Here is a 21,312-nt window from a genome sequence, read left to right as displayed (position 1 = left end):
ATATATCTTTTGGGGGAACAAAGGGCAGGGAAGTATGATTAATTAGTTCTACAATGGATACTGGGAAATGAGGAGCCCAGGACTTAACAAGAAGAAGCTGATGTTTTGTACTGGATAGAAAAAGATGTTTCTGTTTCTAGCCCAGGACTGCCTGGAAGGGGGGCTCTGATTCGTGGGTTTAAACTTTTTTTATATATATTAAACCCTTACCTTCCATCTTAGAATCAATACTGGGTATTGGTTCTAAGGCACAAGAGTGGTAAGGGCTAGGCAACGGGAGTTAAGTGATTTACCCAGAGTTACAGAGCTAGAATGTGTCTGAGGTCAAATTTGAACCCAGGACCTCCCATCTCTGAGTCTGACTCTCAATCCACTGAGCCACCCAGCTGTCCCCCCTCCCCCCATAAACTTCCAAGACAAAAATGGTACCTGAGTCTTGATTGGCTACTAATGTTATCCACACTGGGATCATGACATACCATAAGGTCTATTGTTCAGTCTGGGGATAGGGTCCATCTGGGACATTCCCCAAGGTCTATTCTTAAAGGCCTGGGTCAAACTTGGATGTTCCAAAAGCACAGTTGACAATTTGCTTTATTTCACAATCTGGAACTGAACCCACAATATCTCCATGGTATGCCTATGTTAGGAAATTAGACAAGATAGGTAGGGTTAGGTCAAATCATAGATGAACTTACATTTGGATTTAATACAGTAGGCAAAACAATCATTACAGGTTTTCTAGAAAGTAGTAAAGACACGAATAGAGGGATAAGAACAGGCCCAGCAAAGATTGTGAGAAAAGTTTTCTGTTCCTGCGTCCCTTAGTTGCACATTTTGCAACACTGCCTGCCTACTGACAAGAAATAGGATCCAGTGGATTATCTCCTTTGTCATTTAAAATGATAGGACAGAAAGGGGACTCCAGGTCCTGCAACCAAATCTGTAATGGACTGGCACATCTCCCGCCGGATCTTCTCCCACAATTCCTGCTTGGGGATCTTTGCCTTGTTACCCAACTTTCCCAAGTTTTGAGAGTGGAGATGCACCAAGTTGACCAGGTGGTGACTGAGGCCTAGTTACTACTGATGAGGAAAAGTAAGAAAAAACATTTTTTTAAAGGAGAGAGATGTAAGGAGAGGAAAGGCATGGAGTTGGGGAGTGGATTATCAGGGACCCCGGCAAGAGGCGCATGGTGCTGGACGTGACAGGGCGGCCCCTAAAGGAGCCCTCTTCAGGAATGCACCTCCCGGCTGGTGCGTGTGCTCGCTGGCTGAGCTCCCCAGCTCACCACCCCGCCATCCAATCGGGGCTCTGCAGAGGGGGTGGAGGGAGGCGGGGCTTGCTGGCTCTGGGCTCCGCGAGTCCTCCTTTTTGCACACACACGAATACAAAGAGCCATACGACCTTCGGGTATCCTTTTTCCATTTTTTTCCCTCCTTAATCTTGTGTGTGTGTATCCAAAATTAAAAGAAAAAAATAGAAAGTTTTGGCAATGCTGGGGTGAGGAAATTGTTGTTAGGGGGAATTTGCTCTTTTCCCCATTTCTCTTTCTTTCTCTCTTTTCCTCTTTCTTATTCTTTCTTTTTCCTGGTGAAGGTTTTAAATATACCAGTAAATTGAGAGAAGCTGGACTACCATGTACAACTGTTTGCAGTCAAATTTGGAGGCATTTTCTCCTCTTAAACTATCACACCTTAGGGTTGAGGATTTTTTTTTTCTTGGTTGAAAGGAAGAAAAAAAATTCAGCTGAAGTATATATATATATATATGTACATGTGTAATGTATATTTTCAGTAGTTTACATATATGTAATTACATATTGTAATGTGTAATATGTAAACTACTGAATATGTAAACTACCGAAAATTATCTCAATTTCCATCCCAGGTGAAGTCAAATGCAGAAATATGAGATTCCCTAACTTCCAAAGCTGCTTGGTGTGCATCTTACACACTCCCCTGTCCCTTAACAGCAAAATTAAGTGGCAGCTGTCCCAGGCCAACATTAAAAATTACTGGGATATTTTTCTATCATTATTGAGGTACCCTTCCTTTATCTCTTGGGAAATGATGAGGTGACTGCTTCTCAGAATGGGAGTGCTGTATATGTGTTTTCTTTAAAACATTTGTTTCTCTGTGTTTTCTTAGAGCAAGAATATTTTGAGGTTCTGTGTTCTTGTGTATATATGTTCAGTCTTTGTATGTGTGCTATATGGAGAATATTTTATTTTCAGCAATGGCCATCTTTTGGTTTTATGTGTACAGATTGGCCTTAGGGAGAATACAGTTGTCTGTGTTGTGGTCCCAAGTGTAACCATAACAGGATTTCAGTAGGCACGTTAGCTAAGAAATTATATGTTCAGTATACACAGACCCTTCTGTGAGCTGGAGCATCATAAGTTGTTTTCATGTGGATGTTATGATATTATGTCTTTTCTATCCATTTTCTAAGGGGTCTGATTAGTGAGTAAATATTGGGGCAAAGAGAAGGTAACCAGTGATTCAATGGTAGTAAGCAAGCAATCGAATCTGGTTCAAAACCTTCTTTAAGGAACTGTTCTGCCTTAAGAGAAGTTTTTTCCTTTTATCATTTCTTGTTTTTAAATGTACAGCTGTGCATATTTTGGCCTTTATGTGTGGTTGCCTGGTGTGTTATGAACGGAAGTACTCTCTGGATGATTTGATGAAATGATTGTTTATAGATTGGAATTTGTTTGAAAAGCTCTGCAGTTGGCAAAGTTTCAGGAAAAGAATCCAGGCAAGTCCAATTCTGAAAAAATTCTTATATGGATGGAAGGAGGAGGAACCAAAGGCAACATAATGGGAGGGGCGAGAAATGTATTTTAGTTATGGTGTCACATTTTTGGAATGAAAATTCTTCCTTTGTTGAATATTCCCAATGAGAAGTAAGTGGATTTGGGAGGGAGGGACTGGTAAATTGCAGAATTATATTAGTATGGGAGAAAAATGCTACACAGGCCTCCTAGGTATCACAAGAACCCTATCCACATCACTCTGTGTTAGAAAAGAGGGAATAAGCAAAAAACTGCCATTGCTCCTAGTTAAGCAGTAAGGATACCTCCTGAGTCAGAGAATTCACATGCCTGAGAGGAGATACTATGTATCCTCTGGGTGATGAGGAAATTGAAATGTCACAATTGCAGTGGGAAGCCAGTAGGCAAATGCAGATATACAGAGTAGATCTCATCACAAGGAAAAAAGATATCCAAGCTCCAACTAATGGCCTCATTAATATTTAATACAGCTAAATTCCAGGAGAACCCTTGAGAATCTGGACGAGCCCCTGAAATTTATGATGGAATTTGACCCATATGACTTTGCCAAACTTCATTTTCCCATATCCTCCTGGGGGCATATCAGCATTTATTTTAATGGCATCTTGACACTGCCCCTGTCACATGGATGCCAGAATACTATTTGAAAAGCAGATCAGTGCACTAGCTTGGGCCTAAGTGTCTTAGGGAGCCACAATGCCTGTAGCTCTACTCATTACTGCCATGGCTCTTGGGATCCCGTTTGTAGTGGGAACTAAAGGGCCTGGTTACAAGAGTCTTAATTCCTTATTTGCCTTCCTTCACCTTGGCATATTGGGTCACCAAATTAAACCCAGGATTAACATTAGCTTTGTCTTGGCTTTGCATAAGGGGGATAGAAGAAAGGAGGGCTCTGCACAGCTGGGCACTTGCCCCTTGATTCATTCCAGACAACCGAAGTCTTCCAGCAGGGCCTCCCCATAAGGCTCCTTAGCCCGAAGTCGAGCTGATTGTCTAGAGATGCCAACAGTGCCCGGAGAGCTCTTCTTTGTGCTGAGGGATGCTCTCTTTGTTAGGGAATATCCAGGAGCTGGGCGATCGCATCCGTACAGGGACCCAAGTTATCTAATGGTGCTCACCAACTGCCATCCCCCTCCCTCCTTTGTGCGGGGAGCCATAGGGAACACGAGCAAGTAAACAAATACTATGATCCAAGATGGCGCCGAGCGGCCTTGAAAAAGCCATCCCTGTCGCAACCCTCCCTGAAGAGGCCCCTCCCCTCCCTGGCCGGTTGAGTGACTGTGAACCTCAGCCAACTGCGTCCCTTCCGGCCTCCTTCCTTTCCCTCCCCCGCGTCCCCAGTAACCTAACTGCCAACCAGCGGGAAACGAAGGGAGGGGCCTTCCCGCGTGCGCGCCTAGGTACACGAGCCGGCGGCAGCGGCGGCGGCGAATGGCGCGCGCCGGGCAACCCTTTAGCTCTCGGACCCAGCGCGCTCCTGGGTTAGCGTGCTCGCGCACGCAGCTTTCCCAGGCACACGCCGTGGAACACTGCGAGAGCGGGAGAGAGTTCCTCGAGGCTGGCGCTAGGAATGAGCCCTTTAGCAGAGTCTTGAACCACACTATCATCTCGCCAACCCCGCTCCTCTTTCCCGCCCCCGTGCTGAAGTCCCGCCCGCCGTCCCTGGGTCAGCCTGGCAGTGGTAGGGTTCCTGGACCCTCCCTCTCATGGCCCGACCTTCTTCTGGGGCCTTAGGCCGGCTAAGTCTATCCCTGCACCCTTCAGGCAGTTCGGCTCTTAGCCAGCTGCGCCTCCGGGCACGACGTTGTCAACCTTGACTAATATTTAATCATCTAACATTTACAGTGTCTCCCTCCGGGACGAGAGTACTAGGCGCGATGTGCTAGGAGCTAGGGTTTCCGCTCCTCTACTCATTGTACCAAAAGGCATATCGGTAGAAAAACCTCAACCCAAAATTTAGGTGAATCTGAAATTACTGTATTTTGGGAAAATGCTCGGGGTCGGTGGGTACACATTGGCGAGAGGGAGAAGGTAGTTTTGTGCTTCATGGAACTCGATATTGTATCGTGTGCTAAAAAAAAAATGCTGATTTCTCAAGTCATAATGCAACCCTTCCTCTGCCCCACAGCTCATTCTGCCTCCCAATCTGCCCCTTTGTTCTCAGTTTCCCAGGGGGTTTTTTTGTCTTTTTCCTAATTCTAAATTTCTAATTTCTAATTTTTTCCTAAATTTTAAGTTTTCTAAATTGAATTATAAAATTCAATAATTTCAATGCCATAAACATTTGTTAAGCGCTTACTACTCGCTAGGCACTAGGCTAAGGACTGGAGACACAAAAAGAGGCAGACGAAAAATCATTTTGAAGTTATTTTTTAAGCATCAGTAATCTGTATAAGTATTTTACAGTAATATTTGGTCATCTACTTGGGTGTTAGCATCGCCCTTCTGATAGAAAATGCCCTTTGAGCTGTCTTAATGTAATCTATTGAGTCATTTTGCACCTGTAAATGGAGCAGCAGCAGGAGCTCAAATGCACAATCTGTAGACTCAACTGCCTATTTGCTTATTTTAATAAGGTTTGAGGTAAATGTTCTCAGTACATTTAAGAAAGTCCATTGCCAGCTTGACCCTGAATGACTAAAGGACCCAAGATATATCATAATGGCTTGAAAACTTTTATTTTTCATAGTTTGGAGGTGAAATAATTCGTGCAGAAAATGCAGACTCAAAATGGGGAAAAAAGTGAGGGAGCTGCCAAGAGTGTGATATATTTAGTCCTAATACTAAACATGTGAATGGTGGAAAAGGATAGTTAAGGTTATGGGCAGGCACACCCAGAACCACCTTAAAAAGGATGAATTTTGTTTTACTTTTTATCTAAAATGGTATTTATGAGAAAATATCAAAACAAAACATTGAAAAATATATTGAATTTCTAATGCTTACCTACATTAGGGAAGGGATTTTCTACCTTGGGAGTTCCCTATATTGATGAAATTACAAGTCCAGATTTTTTTAAAAGAAAAAAGATTATCCCTGTTTCAGAGCTGGAGCTATGTGAAGTTTATAGATTGGAAAGAGAATTGGACTAGGAGTCAGAACGCTTGGGTTGTAGTTCTGACTGCCATTTCCTAGTTTTATTAACTTGATTAACCTCAGTTTACTCATCTATAAAAGGAGAGTAACAATATCTGCCTCAGTTACCTAACAGGGTTGTTTTTAGTATGTAGTGGGATAACCTATGTGGAAGTATATCTTGAAAGTTGTAAAATGGTATTATGCAAATATATTATTAGAGTATAAGTAGATAAAGACAAATATATGATCTTCAGGGCAATCAATTGTCTTAATTCTCTCTTTTTTCTTAAATCATTATGTCTAGGGATAGTTTGGTAGCTCAGTGGATTGAGAGCCAGGCCCAGAAACTGGAGGTCCTAGGTTCAAATGTGACTTTAGATACTTCCCAGCTGAGTGACCCTGGACAAATCACTTAACCTCCATTGCCTAGCCTTTATCATTCTGTCTTACAACCAATATTGGTTGTAAGACAGAAGGTAAGGGTTTAAAACAAATATATATATAAAATATGTCTTAGAACTATTGGCCTTAGGTTATTTATAAAATCTCTAAGTACAGAAATTAATGTTATTAATATTATTAATATTAAGCAAGGGACCCAGTGTTTGTCTCAATACCTAGCCTTACCATTATTTTGCCAAATACTCCATGGGTTCTATAGTGTGGGTGGCTTGACTATATTACGAAAGCTATATACCTACATAGAAGCCATATATCATTATACATATTATACACACATCCATACATATGTGTACATATATTATATAATAACTATAACTAGTTTTTCTAATATAATATTCCAAGATTTACAAGGCATTTTATATACATATCTCATTTTATCTTTACAACAACCTGTGAGCTAAGTGTTATTATTTCCATTTTACAGATGAGAAATTTGAGAGAGAGGTTAAGTAACCTAACAAGATTTTCCCAGCTAGTATCTGAGGCCAACTTTAAACTCTGATCTTTTTGACTCTAGGTCCAGTGTTTTATACCCTACACTACCTAGCTCCTTATATATAATGTATATACAGTATATATGTTATACACACATATATGTTATAGGCATATCCATTAACCTGCTTTTGCAGGCAACATCCATGTCATATGTGGCATTCATAGCTTCTTTGCTTCTTCTTCTTCTCCTTCTTCTTCTTCTTCTTCTTCTCTCTCTCTAACTGCTAGCTCATATCATATGAGTATGATATCAGTAGGTTTATGGTATTTTTACAGAATGTAGAGGGGGGTGGATGACTATCAATATGGCTGTGACCAAGGGAGTGTATTGAGGGTGGGGAATTCATTCCTATACTTGACAGACTGCTCCTGACCAAACAGTGTAATTTCCATTTATCTAGTATCAATAACAGTGACTCCATTGGTTCAAACATAAAACATTTATTAAACTATAAGGCAGAATCAACAATAATAATATTCAATGGAAGACAAAAGCAAGAGTAGACATCATGGGTACACTGAAGGAAAAGAACAAACAAACACAGGAATAATCAAAATATCACAACCCACTCATAAACTTGGGTTAAACTGTCCCACCAATGCATGCAGGTTCTGTAGGGGAAGTGGACATACACTTAGAAATCTAGGAGGGGGGCACATGAAGAGGGAAACTCGTGCCTGAGATAACTGGTAACTCTGGACTTTAGAGTTTGCTCTCCTTGATCTCTTCAGGAACCGTTGGTGCCACCCAAAGCCACTTCGATGCAAGTTGCTACCCTTCTGGTCTTTACTAATTTCTAGGCAAAGAAACTCTTCTGCTCTCAAGCTGACAAAGCAATTGACAAGTTCAGTTTTTAGCTCACAGCCTCTCTTTGTAGGGTGCTGAGAAAGTGTTACACTTTTTAAACAAAAAGTATTGAATTTGTTCAGTAACAAGCAGTCCCCTTGAGTTAGACATCTGCAAAGTTACTCAGGTTGACTCTCTGGGCAATGCAGATAAACCCAACTAGTTCTTTGTTCCACAAGATTCTGCTTTTTCCAATTAACCTCTAGCAAAGCCAACCCTCTTCTAATAAGGACAGCTCACAGCAAAACAGATGCAAAACCTGTCTTTCCCTTTAATGTTTCTCCCTCCTACAAAACAGCCACCGAGAGCAACCAGGTACCCTTTAGAGGTTTTCCTCACTCTGGCTCTAGATGGTACTAGAGAGTAACAAGCAGGACATCTCTACATAGGCGTTGGATTTAGTCCTCAGATCACTAGGGCAGTAGTAGTCATTCCTCTCTTTATTTCAGCAGACTCCCTCCAAAACAGCTGGAGTCAGCTTTCTCAGTTGGAAGCAGTTTCTCTAGTAGTCTTTTATGTCTTTCTGTATTTGGCTTCTTGTGACTCCCCTTGTTTGGGGCTTATTCTCCTGCTTCAGCCTATCTAGATAGAGGAAGCCTCTGGCTTCCCACCCTCTTCCATTGCTTCATAATTCATCTTTCCCTTAAGAGGTAAATCAGGAAATCCACCTGGTTGTCAGATGCAAACCCCACCATCTTCCCGTAGCCCCCAAACAAATTATTTGATTTACTGTTTCTCGGTTATAAATTTCAAAAGTCTAAAAGCAGTTACATGTAAATGAACTGATGTCCCTGCCACCATTATTGACTCAGCCATTGCTCCATCATCAAATAGGTCCCCTCAGCACATTCCTCTGAGAAGCAGCTCTTTATCTGGTATTCATGTTTCATCAGTTTCTTATCAATCAAGTTGAATCGATCAGTTTTCTTTTCACAAATGTTCTTCCCCCTTTGAGTAGCCAAAAGGTCCCTATATAAAAGGAGCAATAGCTGACATGTGCGCACGCACACGTGCACACACACACACACACACACACACACACACACACACACACACACACACACACACGAGGCTGGTAATTTTGTCAGTGTGAGGAACTCTTAGTATTAGGAGTGTCCCTGCCTATAAAGACAAAAAAGTAATATGCAGGGCTGTTAGGTAGCACAGTGGATAAAGCACCGGTCTTGAAGTCAGGAGGACTTGAGTTCAAATGGGCCTTAGATACTTCCTAGCTATATGATCCTGGGCAAATCACTTCCTCTGATTATTTAGCTCTTGCCCATCTTTTATCTTAAAACTGATACTAAGACAGAAGGTAAAGGTTTTTTGTTTTTTTGTAAAGGTAATGTGCAGTGATGTAGTGTTAAAACAAAAATACATATATCAAGGAAGGGCATCTTCATCCTTGCCTCTTTTAGGAGATTACATGTAATATCACTTTTTCTTCCTCTTTCCAACTCAGCCTATGTCTTTGCTCCAAATCCATCCTCTCCAACTTCCCTTCAGTATTTGAGGAAGAGCTGAAGATCTTCCTCTTACAAGTTAACTTCTCTAGCTTTGCATTATGTCCTGTCTCTCCCTTCATTTGAAGGAATCTTGATTCTATACTTATTTTCTTTCTAATGTTTTTATTCAGCCTCTCCTCACGAGCTCCTTTTCTTCTTTTAAACATGTTCAAATTAACATTGTTAAGTGTAAAGAGCTCTGGACTGGAATTAAAGGACCTGGGTTCTATTCCTGGCTCCATCACTAACTTACTGCGTGATTCAGAGCAAACTTTTCTGAGATTGGGTTATTCAACTGTAAAATAAAGAAGCTAGATTAAATTAGCTCCAGGGTCACTTTTCAGCTCTAAAATTCCAACTCTTTAATTTTAATTATGCTGCCCCTTTCAAATACTTTCAATTTCTGCCCTCCCTTCCTTTCATAGTTAAACTTGTTGAATAAATCATCTATACCTCCTGCCCCAGTTTCTTCACCACTCACTCCTTTTTTAATGCACTGGAATGCACTTTAATGCCAAAGAAACTTCTTTGTAAAATCTCCAAGACCATATCCTTAGCCATTTTAATCCACTTTAGAATCTCTATTGTGTTTGTCATAATTCATTAGCCCTTCATTCTGAAGCGTTTTCTCCATTGGCTCCCATCATTGCAGTGTTCTTTTGCCTCCCTCTTCCTGCATGCCACACAGAGAACTGAATTTGTAGTCAGGAAAAACACAGAATTCAAATTTAGCTTCTAACGCTTACTAGCCTGTGCAAGTCATTTAACCTATTTGTCTCTGTTTCCTTAACTGTAAAATGGGGGTCATAATAGTGCCTGTGAATCAAATGAAATAATATTTGTCCTGAGAATCAAATGAAATAACATTTGTAAGGTGCTTAGCACAGTGTGTGGCACACAGTAGGCACCATATAAATCTTAGCTATTATAATTATTATTATGCCTCACCCTCATGTCACTCAGAGAACAATTCTTCCTTTGCTGTTTTCCTTTGGAGACCACATCCATTCTCACAGTTTCAATTCACACCTTCAAGTCTAGCATTTAATGCACTCCACAATCTGGTTCCAATCCACTTCTCCAGCTTTCAGCTCACACTTAGTTCCTTCACATACTCTACAACCCTACCAAATTGGACTCCTCCTCATTCCCTGATTTCATCCTGCCCTTTCTTACCTTCCTGTATTTTTGTTCATGACATCCGCTATGTTTGGAATGTACTCACTTCCTCCCTTTATCCTCACCTCAAAGGCATCTTGACTTATTGAAATCCTACTCATCTTTCAATGTTTAGCTAAAACACATCCTCCTCTCTGAAGCTTTGCCTGATTACCCAGCCCCAAAGTTCTCTCTTTGTTGCTGAATCTCTCATAAGGATGACCAACCTTTCCCACCAGTCTTAAGTAGCAAAGCAAGAAGTTAATAATAGATTTGTGGAGGTCCAGCAAAGAATCTCACATACAGGGACTCTATGTGACCCTGGAAAGTTTAGATACATCTTTGAAACTACTCTTCTAAGAAGTGCTTTGGGGTGAGGTGATTAATTCATCAAGTGACTTTTGCTATCTACATATGAATCTTTAAAACAATTTTTTTTCCAAATCTAGTGAATACCAAATAAATTGTGCATTTTCAGGATGTAATAGAATAACAAAACAAAATACATGAACCTGGATCTATTATATATAGCTTGACTTTCTTTTAAAACACATAATAAATTCTGTTTATAACAAAACATTTTTATAACAAAAATTTAATGTGTTCTCAGGCACTTGCTAGCCATGTGACCCTGACCAAGTCACTTAACCTCTCTTTGCTTCAGTTTCCTAAACTGTAAAATATGGGTAATAATAGCCTTGCAGGGTTATTGTGAGAATCAAATGAGAGAATAACTTGCTTGTTTGTTTTTTAAGTACATTGAGCATTATACCAATGCTTATTCTCTTTTCTTCCCTCCCCACAAAGTATTTTAAACCTTTTCTTCTTTTTACTAATCATCTACTTCCCACTTTTTCTTAGCAGAAGACCTCACCTCAAATTTCAGTGAAAAAATCCAGGCCATTCATTGATATCTGTTCATCCCCAATTCCATGAAAACCTCAACATGATCCCCTATCCTTTCCTCTTTTACTCTGTTCTGAACACATATGGTAGCCTTTGCCAATGCCAATCCTGCTACTTATACCTTTGATCCCATCCACTCCCATCTCTCAAAGTTTGTCCCTTTGAACATCTCCCAATTTCAATCTTTTCTTATCTACTGACTCTTTTATTGCTACCTTTGATCATGCCCAGATCTCTCCCATTCTTAAAAAAAAAAAATCTCCACTTGACCCCACTGTTCTCTCTCTTCTTTTGTTGTTGTATGTAGTCCTTGTCTCCACTTTCTCTTCTGCTATTATAGATAATAGCTAATAGAGTGCAATTCAGTCTGGCTTCCATCACTCTCTTTAGGGTTACCAATGATCTCTCTTTTTTTTTTTTGGTCAAATCTAATGGACTTTTCCCACTCCTCATCCTTCTTGACCTTTCTTCAGCATTTGTTGGTTTCCTCCTCCCTGCGTTTTTTGTGGCATTGCTCTGTCTTGGTTCTCCCAAAGTATGTCTTCTTTGCAAAGACATCATCATGTCTTGCCTTGTAACTGTCTGCAGCCACAAATTAATATCTTTGTGGGTGGACACCTGAAAAGGAAAGAGAGAGAGAGAAAGAGAGAGAGACAGAGAGAGAGAACATAGTGAAGGAAGAAAGACTCAGAGACCAAGAGTTCAACAACATAGGCTCCATCATGTGTGCTCCTCTGATGGTGGAAAGCAGAGTGAGCTACACGTGTCCCCAATCTTTTATTGGAGGATTAAGGAATGGGGAATGGGAGGTAGCTAATGAACATGTGACATGGCATAAGATTTAACATTGGCTCAATTGACAACCACAAGATCAAGGAGAAGGAGGTTAATCAACATGTGACCTGATAGGGAATCTGGTCTGTCAAGGTAGGAGGTAGGACCCTGTGGCAGCTAACATCCTGCCCAGGAATTCTCCTGACCTTTGGACTGTAGGTTTGAATAATGGTCAGAATGAATAGAGTACTAATTAAATACAATGATCAAGAAATAATGTGAGCATGAGTCTGGTACATGAGCACTTAGGTTCAATATTACTACATCAGTAATGCTTTCAAGGGGCAACTGGGTGGCTCAGTGGGTTGAGAGCCAGGCCTGGAGACAGGACGTCCTAGGTTCAAATGTGGCCTCAGACACTTCCCAGCTGTGTGACCCTGGGCAAGTCACTTAACCCCCATTTCCTAACCCTTACCACTCTTCTGCCTTGGAACCAATATACAGTATTATGTTGTACCCTCCAAGATGGAAGGTAAGACTTATTTTTTTTCTTTTTTAAATTTTATTTAATTAGATGATTTAGGATATTTTTCCATGGTTACAAGACTCCAGTTCTTTCCCTCTCCTCCCCCCACCCCCTTCCTGTATCTGACATACAATTCCACTGGGTTTAACATGTGTCATTGATCAAGACCTATTTCCATATTAATGTTTGCACCAGGGTGATCGTTTAGAGTCTACATCCCCAGATATATATCCCCATCGACCCATGTGATCAAGCAGTTGTTTTTCTTCTGTGTTTCTACTCCCACAGTTCTTCCTCTGGATATGGATAGCGTTCTTTCTCATAAGTCCCTCTGAATAGTTCTGGATCATTGCATTGCTGCTAGTAGAGAAGTCCATTACATTCAACGTGTACAATGTTCTCCTGGTTCTTCTCCTTTCATTCTGCATCACTTCCTGGAGGTTGTTCCACTTCACATGGAATTCCTCCAATTCATTATTCCTTTGAGCACAATAGTATTCCATCACCAACATATACCACAACTTGTACAGCCATTCCCTAATTGAAGGGCATCCCCTCATTTTCCAGTTTTTTGCCACCACAAAGCACGTAGCTATGAATATTCTTGTACAGGTGTCTTTCCTTATTATCTCTTTGGGGTATAAACCTAGCTGTGTATTGGTTTTAAGGCAGAAGACTAGTTAGGGTTATGCAATGGGGGTCAAGTGACTTGCCAGGGTCACACAGCTAGAAGTACCTGAGATCAGATTTGAACCCAGGACCTCCCATCTCTGGGCCTGGCTCTCTATCCACTGAGCCACCTAGTTGCACTCATCTTCTCTTCTTTACTCCTTTTCCACTCCTGGTTCTCTGAGCACATAGCACATAGGTTATAGTATTAATACATCAATAATACTTTCAAGGGGCAGCTGGGCAAAGTTGTTCCTCGAAGGTTGGAAATCACTCACTCTTATAAATGTACCTCAACACCTAGCATAGTGCCTGGCACATAATAGGTACTTATTAAATATGTTGATTGATTAGTTGACTAATGGTTTGTTCATTCTAAAATTTCCATCTTGTTTTCTGGCTTTTAATAAAACTTTATTCTACAAAAATTAAAAACAAACCCACAGCTCTTAATCCTCTCTTAAACACTTGATTTTATCTTTTGTATTATAGTTACCTGTATACATGCCTTGTCTCCCCATTAGATTATAAATTCTTTGAATGAAGTATATGTCACTCATTTTTCTATCCCCTAGCATTTAGTACAGTGAACTTTTTTTTTAAGCCCTTACTTTCTTAGTAACAATTCTAATTCTAAGATAGAAGGGGCAAGGTTTAGGCAAATAGGGTTAAATGACTTGCCCAGGGTCACACACCTAGGAAGTGTCTAAAGGCAGATTTGAACATTGGCCTGGTGCTCTATCTACCGTAAGCACAGTGAACTTTTTATACAGCAGGTGCTTTGTAAATGTTTATTGAATTGATTTAAATTATAAGTCCCTTAAAGATTTGGGAGATTTCAAATCTACATCTCTAATTCTGAACTTTTACTTGTTATTCAGACTTTTATCTATAGCTGGCTATGGCACATCTCCCCTTGAACATCTTGTCATAACTTAAAACAATATATAAAGATGGAATGTATGATCCTCTCTAGAATACTAGCACCTTTATTTCACTTCTTTTTTTTTCAGTGGCACCACTTTTCTCCCATTCAGGCTCTCAACCTTGGGAATTATCAGTGGTTTCCTCTACTTTTTTACTTCTTCGTTCCCTTATTCCCCTCCCAAACGTCCAGCAATCACCAAGTCACACCATTTCTGCCTCCATAATGTCTCTGCTGACCCTTGTTTCATTAATCTAAAGCCTTTATACATGCCCAAATCCAGTCCCTTGCTGCTCCCCTCTGAAATACTTGCAATCATTTCCCAGCTATTTTTCTAGCCTCCAGTCTCTTTCTCTGTTTGGATTCATTCTATGAATTGCTACTAGATTAATCTTTCTAAAATAGTTTTCATTATATCTCCCAGTTCAGAAACCTACAGTGGCAGCCTGTTGATTTATTAGGTCAGATCCAGTTCAAGGTATTCTAACTACTTATCCTTCCTTCCTTATCTACCCATTTCATTCTTTCACAACTACCCAGCAAAGTCTTCTTGGTCTGTCTACCAGTCAACTCATCTACCATCCGTCCGTCTGTCTGTCTATCTACATGTTATGTACTATCTATATAAAATTTCCACAATAATAAAAGATAGCCTCGAGTGTAGAAATTTTGTTCTCTATTTCCTTTAATTCTTCATGGTACTTCATAAGTGTTTGTTGAAAGACCCAGAGTGTCACCATGTCTACACTCCTTTTATTTCCTCAATCCTCAACAGATCCATTATTTAATGGGGTATTCCACCAATATAAATTCCTCATCCCTTATACCCTACCCTATAATCCATACTTTGACATATGGCTTTTTGAGTTACTAGTGGCCCATCTTTTGAGCCTCTCTAGATTGAAGACCCTATTGCTGGGCTTGTACTCGAACCCTTTTCAGGGCAGCAGGACATGCTAGAACTTGCATTTCTGGCATAGCCTGTGGGAACCCAGGACCAGCTTCTATGAAGCAATTGTAATGAAGCATCAGAGTTGAAGCCTAGCCTGTAACAGCCTTATAAGTGAGGTCTAAACGTTGATCAAGGCATGTATTATTTAATTTAACAGTTTGCTAACACAGATAATCATAGAATATAGTATACACATCATTATGGGTATACACATATCAGCATGAATATAAGCCTTTGTATATGGGGATAGAGGGACAGGTCTGGAGTCAGGAAGACTCTTCTTGAGTTCAACTGTGGCCTCAGACACTTAGTAGCTGTGTGCCCCTGGGCAAGTCACTTAACCCTTTTGCCTCAGTTTCCTCATCTATAAAATGATCTGGAGAAGGAAATGGCAAACCACTCCAGTATCTTTGCCAAGAAAAAAAAACTCAAAAGAGTTCAAGGCGAGTTGGATACAACACAGGCATATATATATATATGCCAAACTACAATAGGGTAGAGAGCAAGTTAAAATGAGCATTAGGAATTCAAAGGGCAGGAACACTAGCTCAAGTGGCAGAGCCAGGAGGGATCAGGAGTGGGAGAAGTGCATTCTGTAGGAGAATAGAGTGCCTGGGAAGGCCATTGATAGCTGAGGGCAAGAGCCAGAGGAAGAGACAACACTGGAAGAGCTGGAAGTGCTCTGGGGTGAGGAGCAAAATCACCAGATGTTACTACTGTCAGGTTGGGACCACAAAGGGGTTTGACAGCCCATGAAGCCAGCTGGAAACCAGGAGCCACGTGGTAGCCTGAGCTGATTGAATTTTAATTTCTGGTTCTACCAATTCTGTGTACAGCCAGCACAGCATTTTGAAGTCTTCTACTTTCTCAAAATGCAGAATCCAGCTTTTTCTCATAGTATTTGTGTTCAAGGGTCTCCCCCCCTCATACTATGCTTTATAAAAATCCTGAGAAATAATAGAAGGAAGTTATTTAGGAGGAAAAGGATACAAATAAAGGATCACTATAGAAAACAATCCCCCCTACCAAATCATATAATGCTGGGGGGGGCGGGTAGGAGGGTTGTTTTGATTGAATCCTTACCTTCTGTTGGTTCCAAGGCTGAAGAGCAGTAAGGGCTAGGCAACTGAGATTAAGTGACTTGCCCAGGGTCACACATATAGGAAGTGTCTGAGGTCACTTTGAACCCAAGTCCTTCCATCTCTAGGCCTGGCTCTTTATCCACTGAGCCATCTAGTTGCCCTTATAACGGTCAGTTTTAATATTTAGTTTTAGGTTTAGTCATGCCTTTTAGTGACTTTAATGACAAAGGAAACAGTAAATGGATTTGGGATAAGTTCTTTCCAACTTGCTGAGGCTGTTTCTTTGATGCCGAGGTAGAAAAGAGCAAATTAAAAGCTATTCTTTAATAACCAAATGTAATTAAAAGGAGTCATCAAATTAAGTTTCAGTACCTCAGAGGCACAGACATGTTGGCTGTTTCAGAGATGAGTTTGTGGATTCTAGAAAACTAGATCTACAAAATATCCAAATTGTCTTGTCCTTTTAATTGTGATTTTATGATAAAATTAACTGACTAAGATAAAAATATATCTCTCGAGGAAGCTCTAAACCTACTTAAATTTTTGTCACTTATTGAATTCAGGTAGGATTTCTCCTCACTACAACCCAGTACCATATAGAAAGCAATGATATTTATGATGTTCCTTAAAGTTTTCCCAGTTATAAGAACTGGGACTTTTAGGGTAGGGATATAGGGTTAGCTTCTTAATTACCATAATTAAAAGACTATAATGATATGATTTTTCAATAATATATTAGTCCTTTTTTCTTATAAGGGGCAAAGGATCAGGTGCGAGGAGGGAACTGATTGTTACTTTTGGGTATACAGGCCCTTCCCAGCACTGATATTGGGACTGAGGAATTCATGAACAAGAATTAATGGAAGGAAAAGTTGACAGCTACATGGATACAACATACAGAGGAAGGGGGAGCCAGTAGACATTTTAATATATTATTTTCTATAAATGCCTACTTTTTTTTTTTAACTTTTACCTTCTGTCTTAGGATCGATACTTGTATTGGTTCCAAGGCAGAAGTGTGGTAAGGGCTAGGCAATGGGGGTTAAGTGACTTGCCCAGGGTCACACAGGCTAGGAAGCATCTGAGGCCAGATTTGGACCAGGTCCTTCTGACTCCAGGCCTGGCACTCTATCCACTTATCCATGTATCTGCCTTTCATTCTTATTTTTTTAAAATAAGCTTTTATTACTATTTTGTTTCTTATATCACCATAGTATCCCATGTATGTTTCCCTGTCCCCATCCCATATGACAAATAGTATTTTTTAGAGATAAAGAAGTTAGCACAACCAATTCACTTATTGATTTTTTCTAATTCATATACTTAAAAAGCCTGAAAATGTGTTCTATATCTGTGTGCCTCCCACCTCATCAAAGAGTAGGATAGGGTATCTTCTCATATCTCTTATGTCCTTATCTTAAGCCCCACATGATCTTTTTAAAAAATCTTTTATTTTCTGTCTCAAGTGAAACTAAGTATTGGTTCTGTGAAGATGGGATTAACACTTCCCAGCCCATTTTTAGATTTAATCACCAGAAGCATATATACCCCACTTACACTTAAATGGGGGAGGCCTGTGACCCACATGTGCAATAGTGGGTAATGAATCAGAATCAACTGGCTGCCCCTTGGGCAGTCGTAAGCAAAGCTTTAGCTGTAATTGGTACATGTAAAATGGAAGGAAGTCACAGGAAGTGACGAAAAGGAATGGTCTTTAAAAATGCCAAGAACTTCCTGTGAAGGGGTCTTATGCCTTGAACTTGATCTTGAAGGAGCTCCTACTTGAGCCCTCAAACTACTCTTAGATTTTTCCCTTAGACTACCATGTGGAGAGAGTGAAAAGGCTGACTTTTCCTGAATTTTTCTGAAGGGACTAGCCTCAGGAGAGGCCTCCCCTCTTGAGAGAGGCTTAGTGTATCCCCAGGTCCTCAGCTCAAGGCTGAGGCCCCTCCAGATAAGGACTAATTAGACCTGCCTGGGTTGAGCCAAGCATTGGAGCAAAATGCTTAGTGTGTTAGGCTAGATATCTTACCCTATTCTCTCTCTGTTTTTCTTACATTCACTCTTTCTATAGTTTATAAATAAATTGCTAAAAGAATCATTTTGGAATTGATTAAATTCCTGGCGACCCTATTCTTAAATATCCAGTCCAACTTTTTATATTAACCCCTTACATTCTGGCCCTTACAGTTGTAAGGCAGAAGAACAGTAAGGGCTAGGATCTGTGAGTTAAGTGACTTGCCCAGAGTCACATAGCTAGGAAGTGTCTGCATCCAGATTTGAACTCAGAACTTCCCATATCCAGACATGACTCTCTATCTACTAAACCACTTAGCTGCACCCCATTTGATCTTTTAAATTTTATGTTTCCTTTCTTTTTTTCTTTTTGTCTATGGTTTTTCTTTCCATTTACATTGTTGTAGATCCTGTATATATTGTTTCCTTGGTTCTGCTTACTTCACTTGAAATGCATACATTCTTTTTTTTTTTAATTTTAAACCCTTACCTTCCGTCTTGGAGTCAATACTGTGTATTGGCTCCAAGGCAGAAGAGTGGTAAGGGCTAGGCAATGGGGGTCAAGGGACTTGCCCAGGGTCACACAGCTGGGAAGTGTCTGAGGCCAGATTTGAACCTAGGACGTCCCATCTCCAGGGCTGGTTCTCAATCCACTGAGCCACCCAGCTGCCTCCGCATACATTCTTAATGCCTAAAAATTCTTTGTTTTGTGATAAATCATGCTGCATGTGCTACAGGGAAGAATCCAAGCCTCTGGTAGATTGAAATTCAGTTCAATTCACCAAGATTTACTAAGCTCCTTGTCTGGCTAGGCACTAGGGATACAAACACAAAAAATGAAAAAAGTCCCTGCCTTCAAGGAACTTATATTCTACCCAGTGGGGTTAGGGGTGGAAAGCACATGTATACAGATAAATAAATACAAATGCATACAAAGTAATTTTGGTGGTAGTGATGCTAACAATTGGAAGAATCAGGAAAAGTCTTTGTAGGAGGGAGAGTTTATGCTGAATTGAGGGATTCCAAGCAGTGGAGACAAGAAGGGCACTTTCCCAGCACAGTGCTGCACATCCTTGCTTAGGATACACAAATGCTGCTTTGGTTCTCTGGCCTGTTGTCTCATCCTATCACTTGAAAGGGGTTGGAGGGGCAGGTAAAACTAAAAAAGCTATGTGGTCAGTGTTCCCAAGTTATATCAGACATTGCCTGGCCCAGCTCATTTCATTCCTTTATTATCTTCCCATCCCATTCCCCACAAAATAATTGCTGATGGGGTGATATACTCTGTATGACATAAAAAAAACATTTGTTTGTGGAATTCCTAAAGTCTGAATATGCCTTCAATATGTGAATACACTGTTAAATTATAAAATCAGTAGTGTTTCTTGCTCCCCATGTTAATAGGAAGAAGTAGTAACAGTAACAAGAATAAGAATTAATAAGAATAATTAACATTTATTAATTACTTTAAGGTTTAAGGTTGGAAAAATATGTTCTGGATCAAAAGTAAGAAAAACGGAATTCTGTTGGCTGGGCAATGACCTTTGAGAGACACTTACTTTTTGCCTCTTTTTGCTGGATTTGGCTTAAATGTGTCATACAGCCAAGACTGTGAGGATGAAATAACTTTTGTGAGGCATTTTGAACTCTTTAAAGAATGATACCATAGCTATAAGAGGCATTACTGCTGTTATTATAGTGATGATAGTATGGAGACAGTCCTACATTTTCTTCCTTAATCTTCCAATTTTTTCAGATAATGGTGGATCCTCTTTTCTATTCTATAGTCAGGTTTTCTGGCTGGGTTCCATGCCTGGGTCCAGCAAGAATCCCTCTCATTCTCTGAAAAGTGAATTCATCAGAAAGTTCCCACAGGCCTTATCCTCATATGTAATCAGTGTTTGTGACACACTGCAGTGTGTTCTGGGACTGTGAAGTGCCCCAAGTACAGGGGCTGCAAAGAGAAGATGAAGACATCTTTCACAATCCTGGCCAAGCATAGTGGACAGAGGGGCTAAGGAAAACAGTCTCCCACCATGGACCTATTTGCCAGCTCTCTCTTCACAGGATCCATTGCAGGGTGCCTAAATTCTTCTGGCTGCCCTTGAATGAGAAGGGGAAGCATTTCCAGAGAGCCCAATGCTTGTTCTCAGTCTTGTGAAGCCAGGTTTGACCCTGGACAATTTTTGGAAAGCCCCACTGGTATAAGCACAAAGAACATTGCCAGTCAGACATGTCCTTCAGTGCCACCATCTTGTTTTCCCCACCTAATGGCAATGAAGCCAAGTGCTGTTGTTGTGCCTGTAAGAGCGAGCCAAATGGAAGCAGCTCAGGGCCTCCAGGGGGTGAGCCTCAGCCTTGTACCCCAATCACTGTGACAGGACATGGCCTAGCCGTGCAGAGCTCAGAGCAGCTCCTACACATCATATATCAGAGGGTAGATAAGGCAGTGGGATTGGCTGAAGCTGCCCTGGGTCTTGCAAAAGCCAATAATGAGTTGTTAAAGCGTCTCCAGGAGGAAGTGGGTGAACTGAGGCAGGAGAAAGGCCCTTCCACTGAGGAGGGTGGGGAAGATGGGGCACACTGTACCCCACCTGAGGAACCAGGATCTCTCAAGGGGAGTCCTGGAGAAGCCTGCAAAGCACTGTCTGCAGTGGAAGAGGAATGTGACAGTGTGGGCAGTGGTGTGCAGGTGGTGATTGAGGAGCTAAGGCAACTGGGAGCAGCCTCCGCTATTGGGACTGGACACTTGGGCTTCCCATCAACTCAGAGGGATATTCGGCTACCTGGGTGTGCCTTGACTTCCAGTGAGGTCGCCCCACTGCTCAATCCTGTATGTATGGCAACAAGGGAAGGGATAAAATTCCATAATTCCCCTGCTCATTTTCCATGCCCTATTTTCTCTTTTTCTTTCTCCCTTTCTCTCTTTTCTCCCCTGAAACCTTTTCTTCTGGTTGTGACTGTGCTAGAACTAAGAGTAGTGTCAAGTTTCTTTTACTCCCAGGGAAAGTCATCCCTAGAGCTCTTACTTTCTTCCTGAACCACCATCTCTCTGGCAGGAGACATTTTTGGTGTGTGCATGGTGACGGGGGTGTCCTTCCCTCCCTCTCAATAGCTCCA

General features: G+C 40.9%; 1 protein-coding gene across 1 annotated transcript in view; it reads left to right on the top strand.

The window, feature by feature from the left end:
• Positions 1 to 1,323: 1,323 nt before the first annotated feature.
• Positions 1,324 to 21,312, top strand: part of C1H14orf93 (chromosome 1 C14orf93 homolog) — a 27,856-nt gene continuing 7,867 nt past the window's right edge. The window contains exons 1-2 of the mRNA XM_007479807.3: positions 1,324 to 1,413; positions 19,949 to 21,025. Coding sequence (XP_007479869.1) covers positions 20,426 to 21,025 — 600 coding nt within the window. The 5' untranslated portion in view covers positions 1,324 to 1,413; positions 19,949 to 20,425. The remainder of the gene's footprint in view (positions 1,414 to 19,948; positions 21,026 to 21,312) is intronic.

The sequence above is a fragment of the Monodelphis domestica genome, chromosome 1, assembly GCF_027887165.1.
Source record: "Monodelphis domestica isolate mMonDom1 chromosome 1, mMonDom1.pri, whole genome shotgun sequence".
Classification (NCBI taxonomy): domain Eukaryota; kingdom Metazoa; phylum Chordata; class Mammalia; order Didelphimorphia; family Didelphidae; genus Monodelphis; species Monodelphis domestica.
This window is presented reverse-complemented; position numbering and strand designations above follow the sequence as displayed.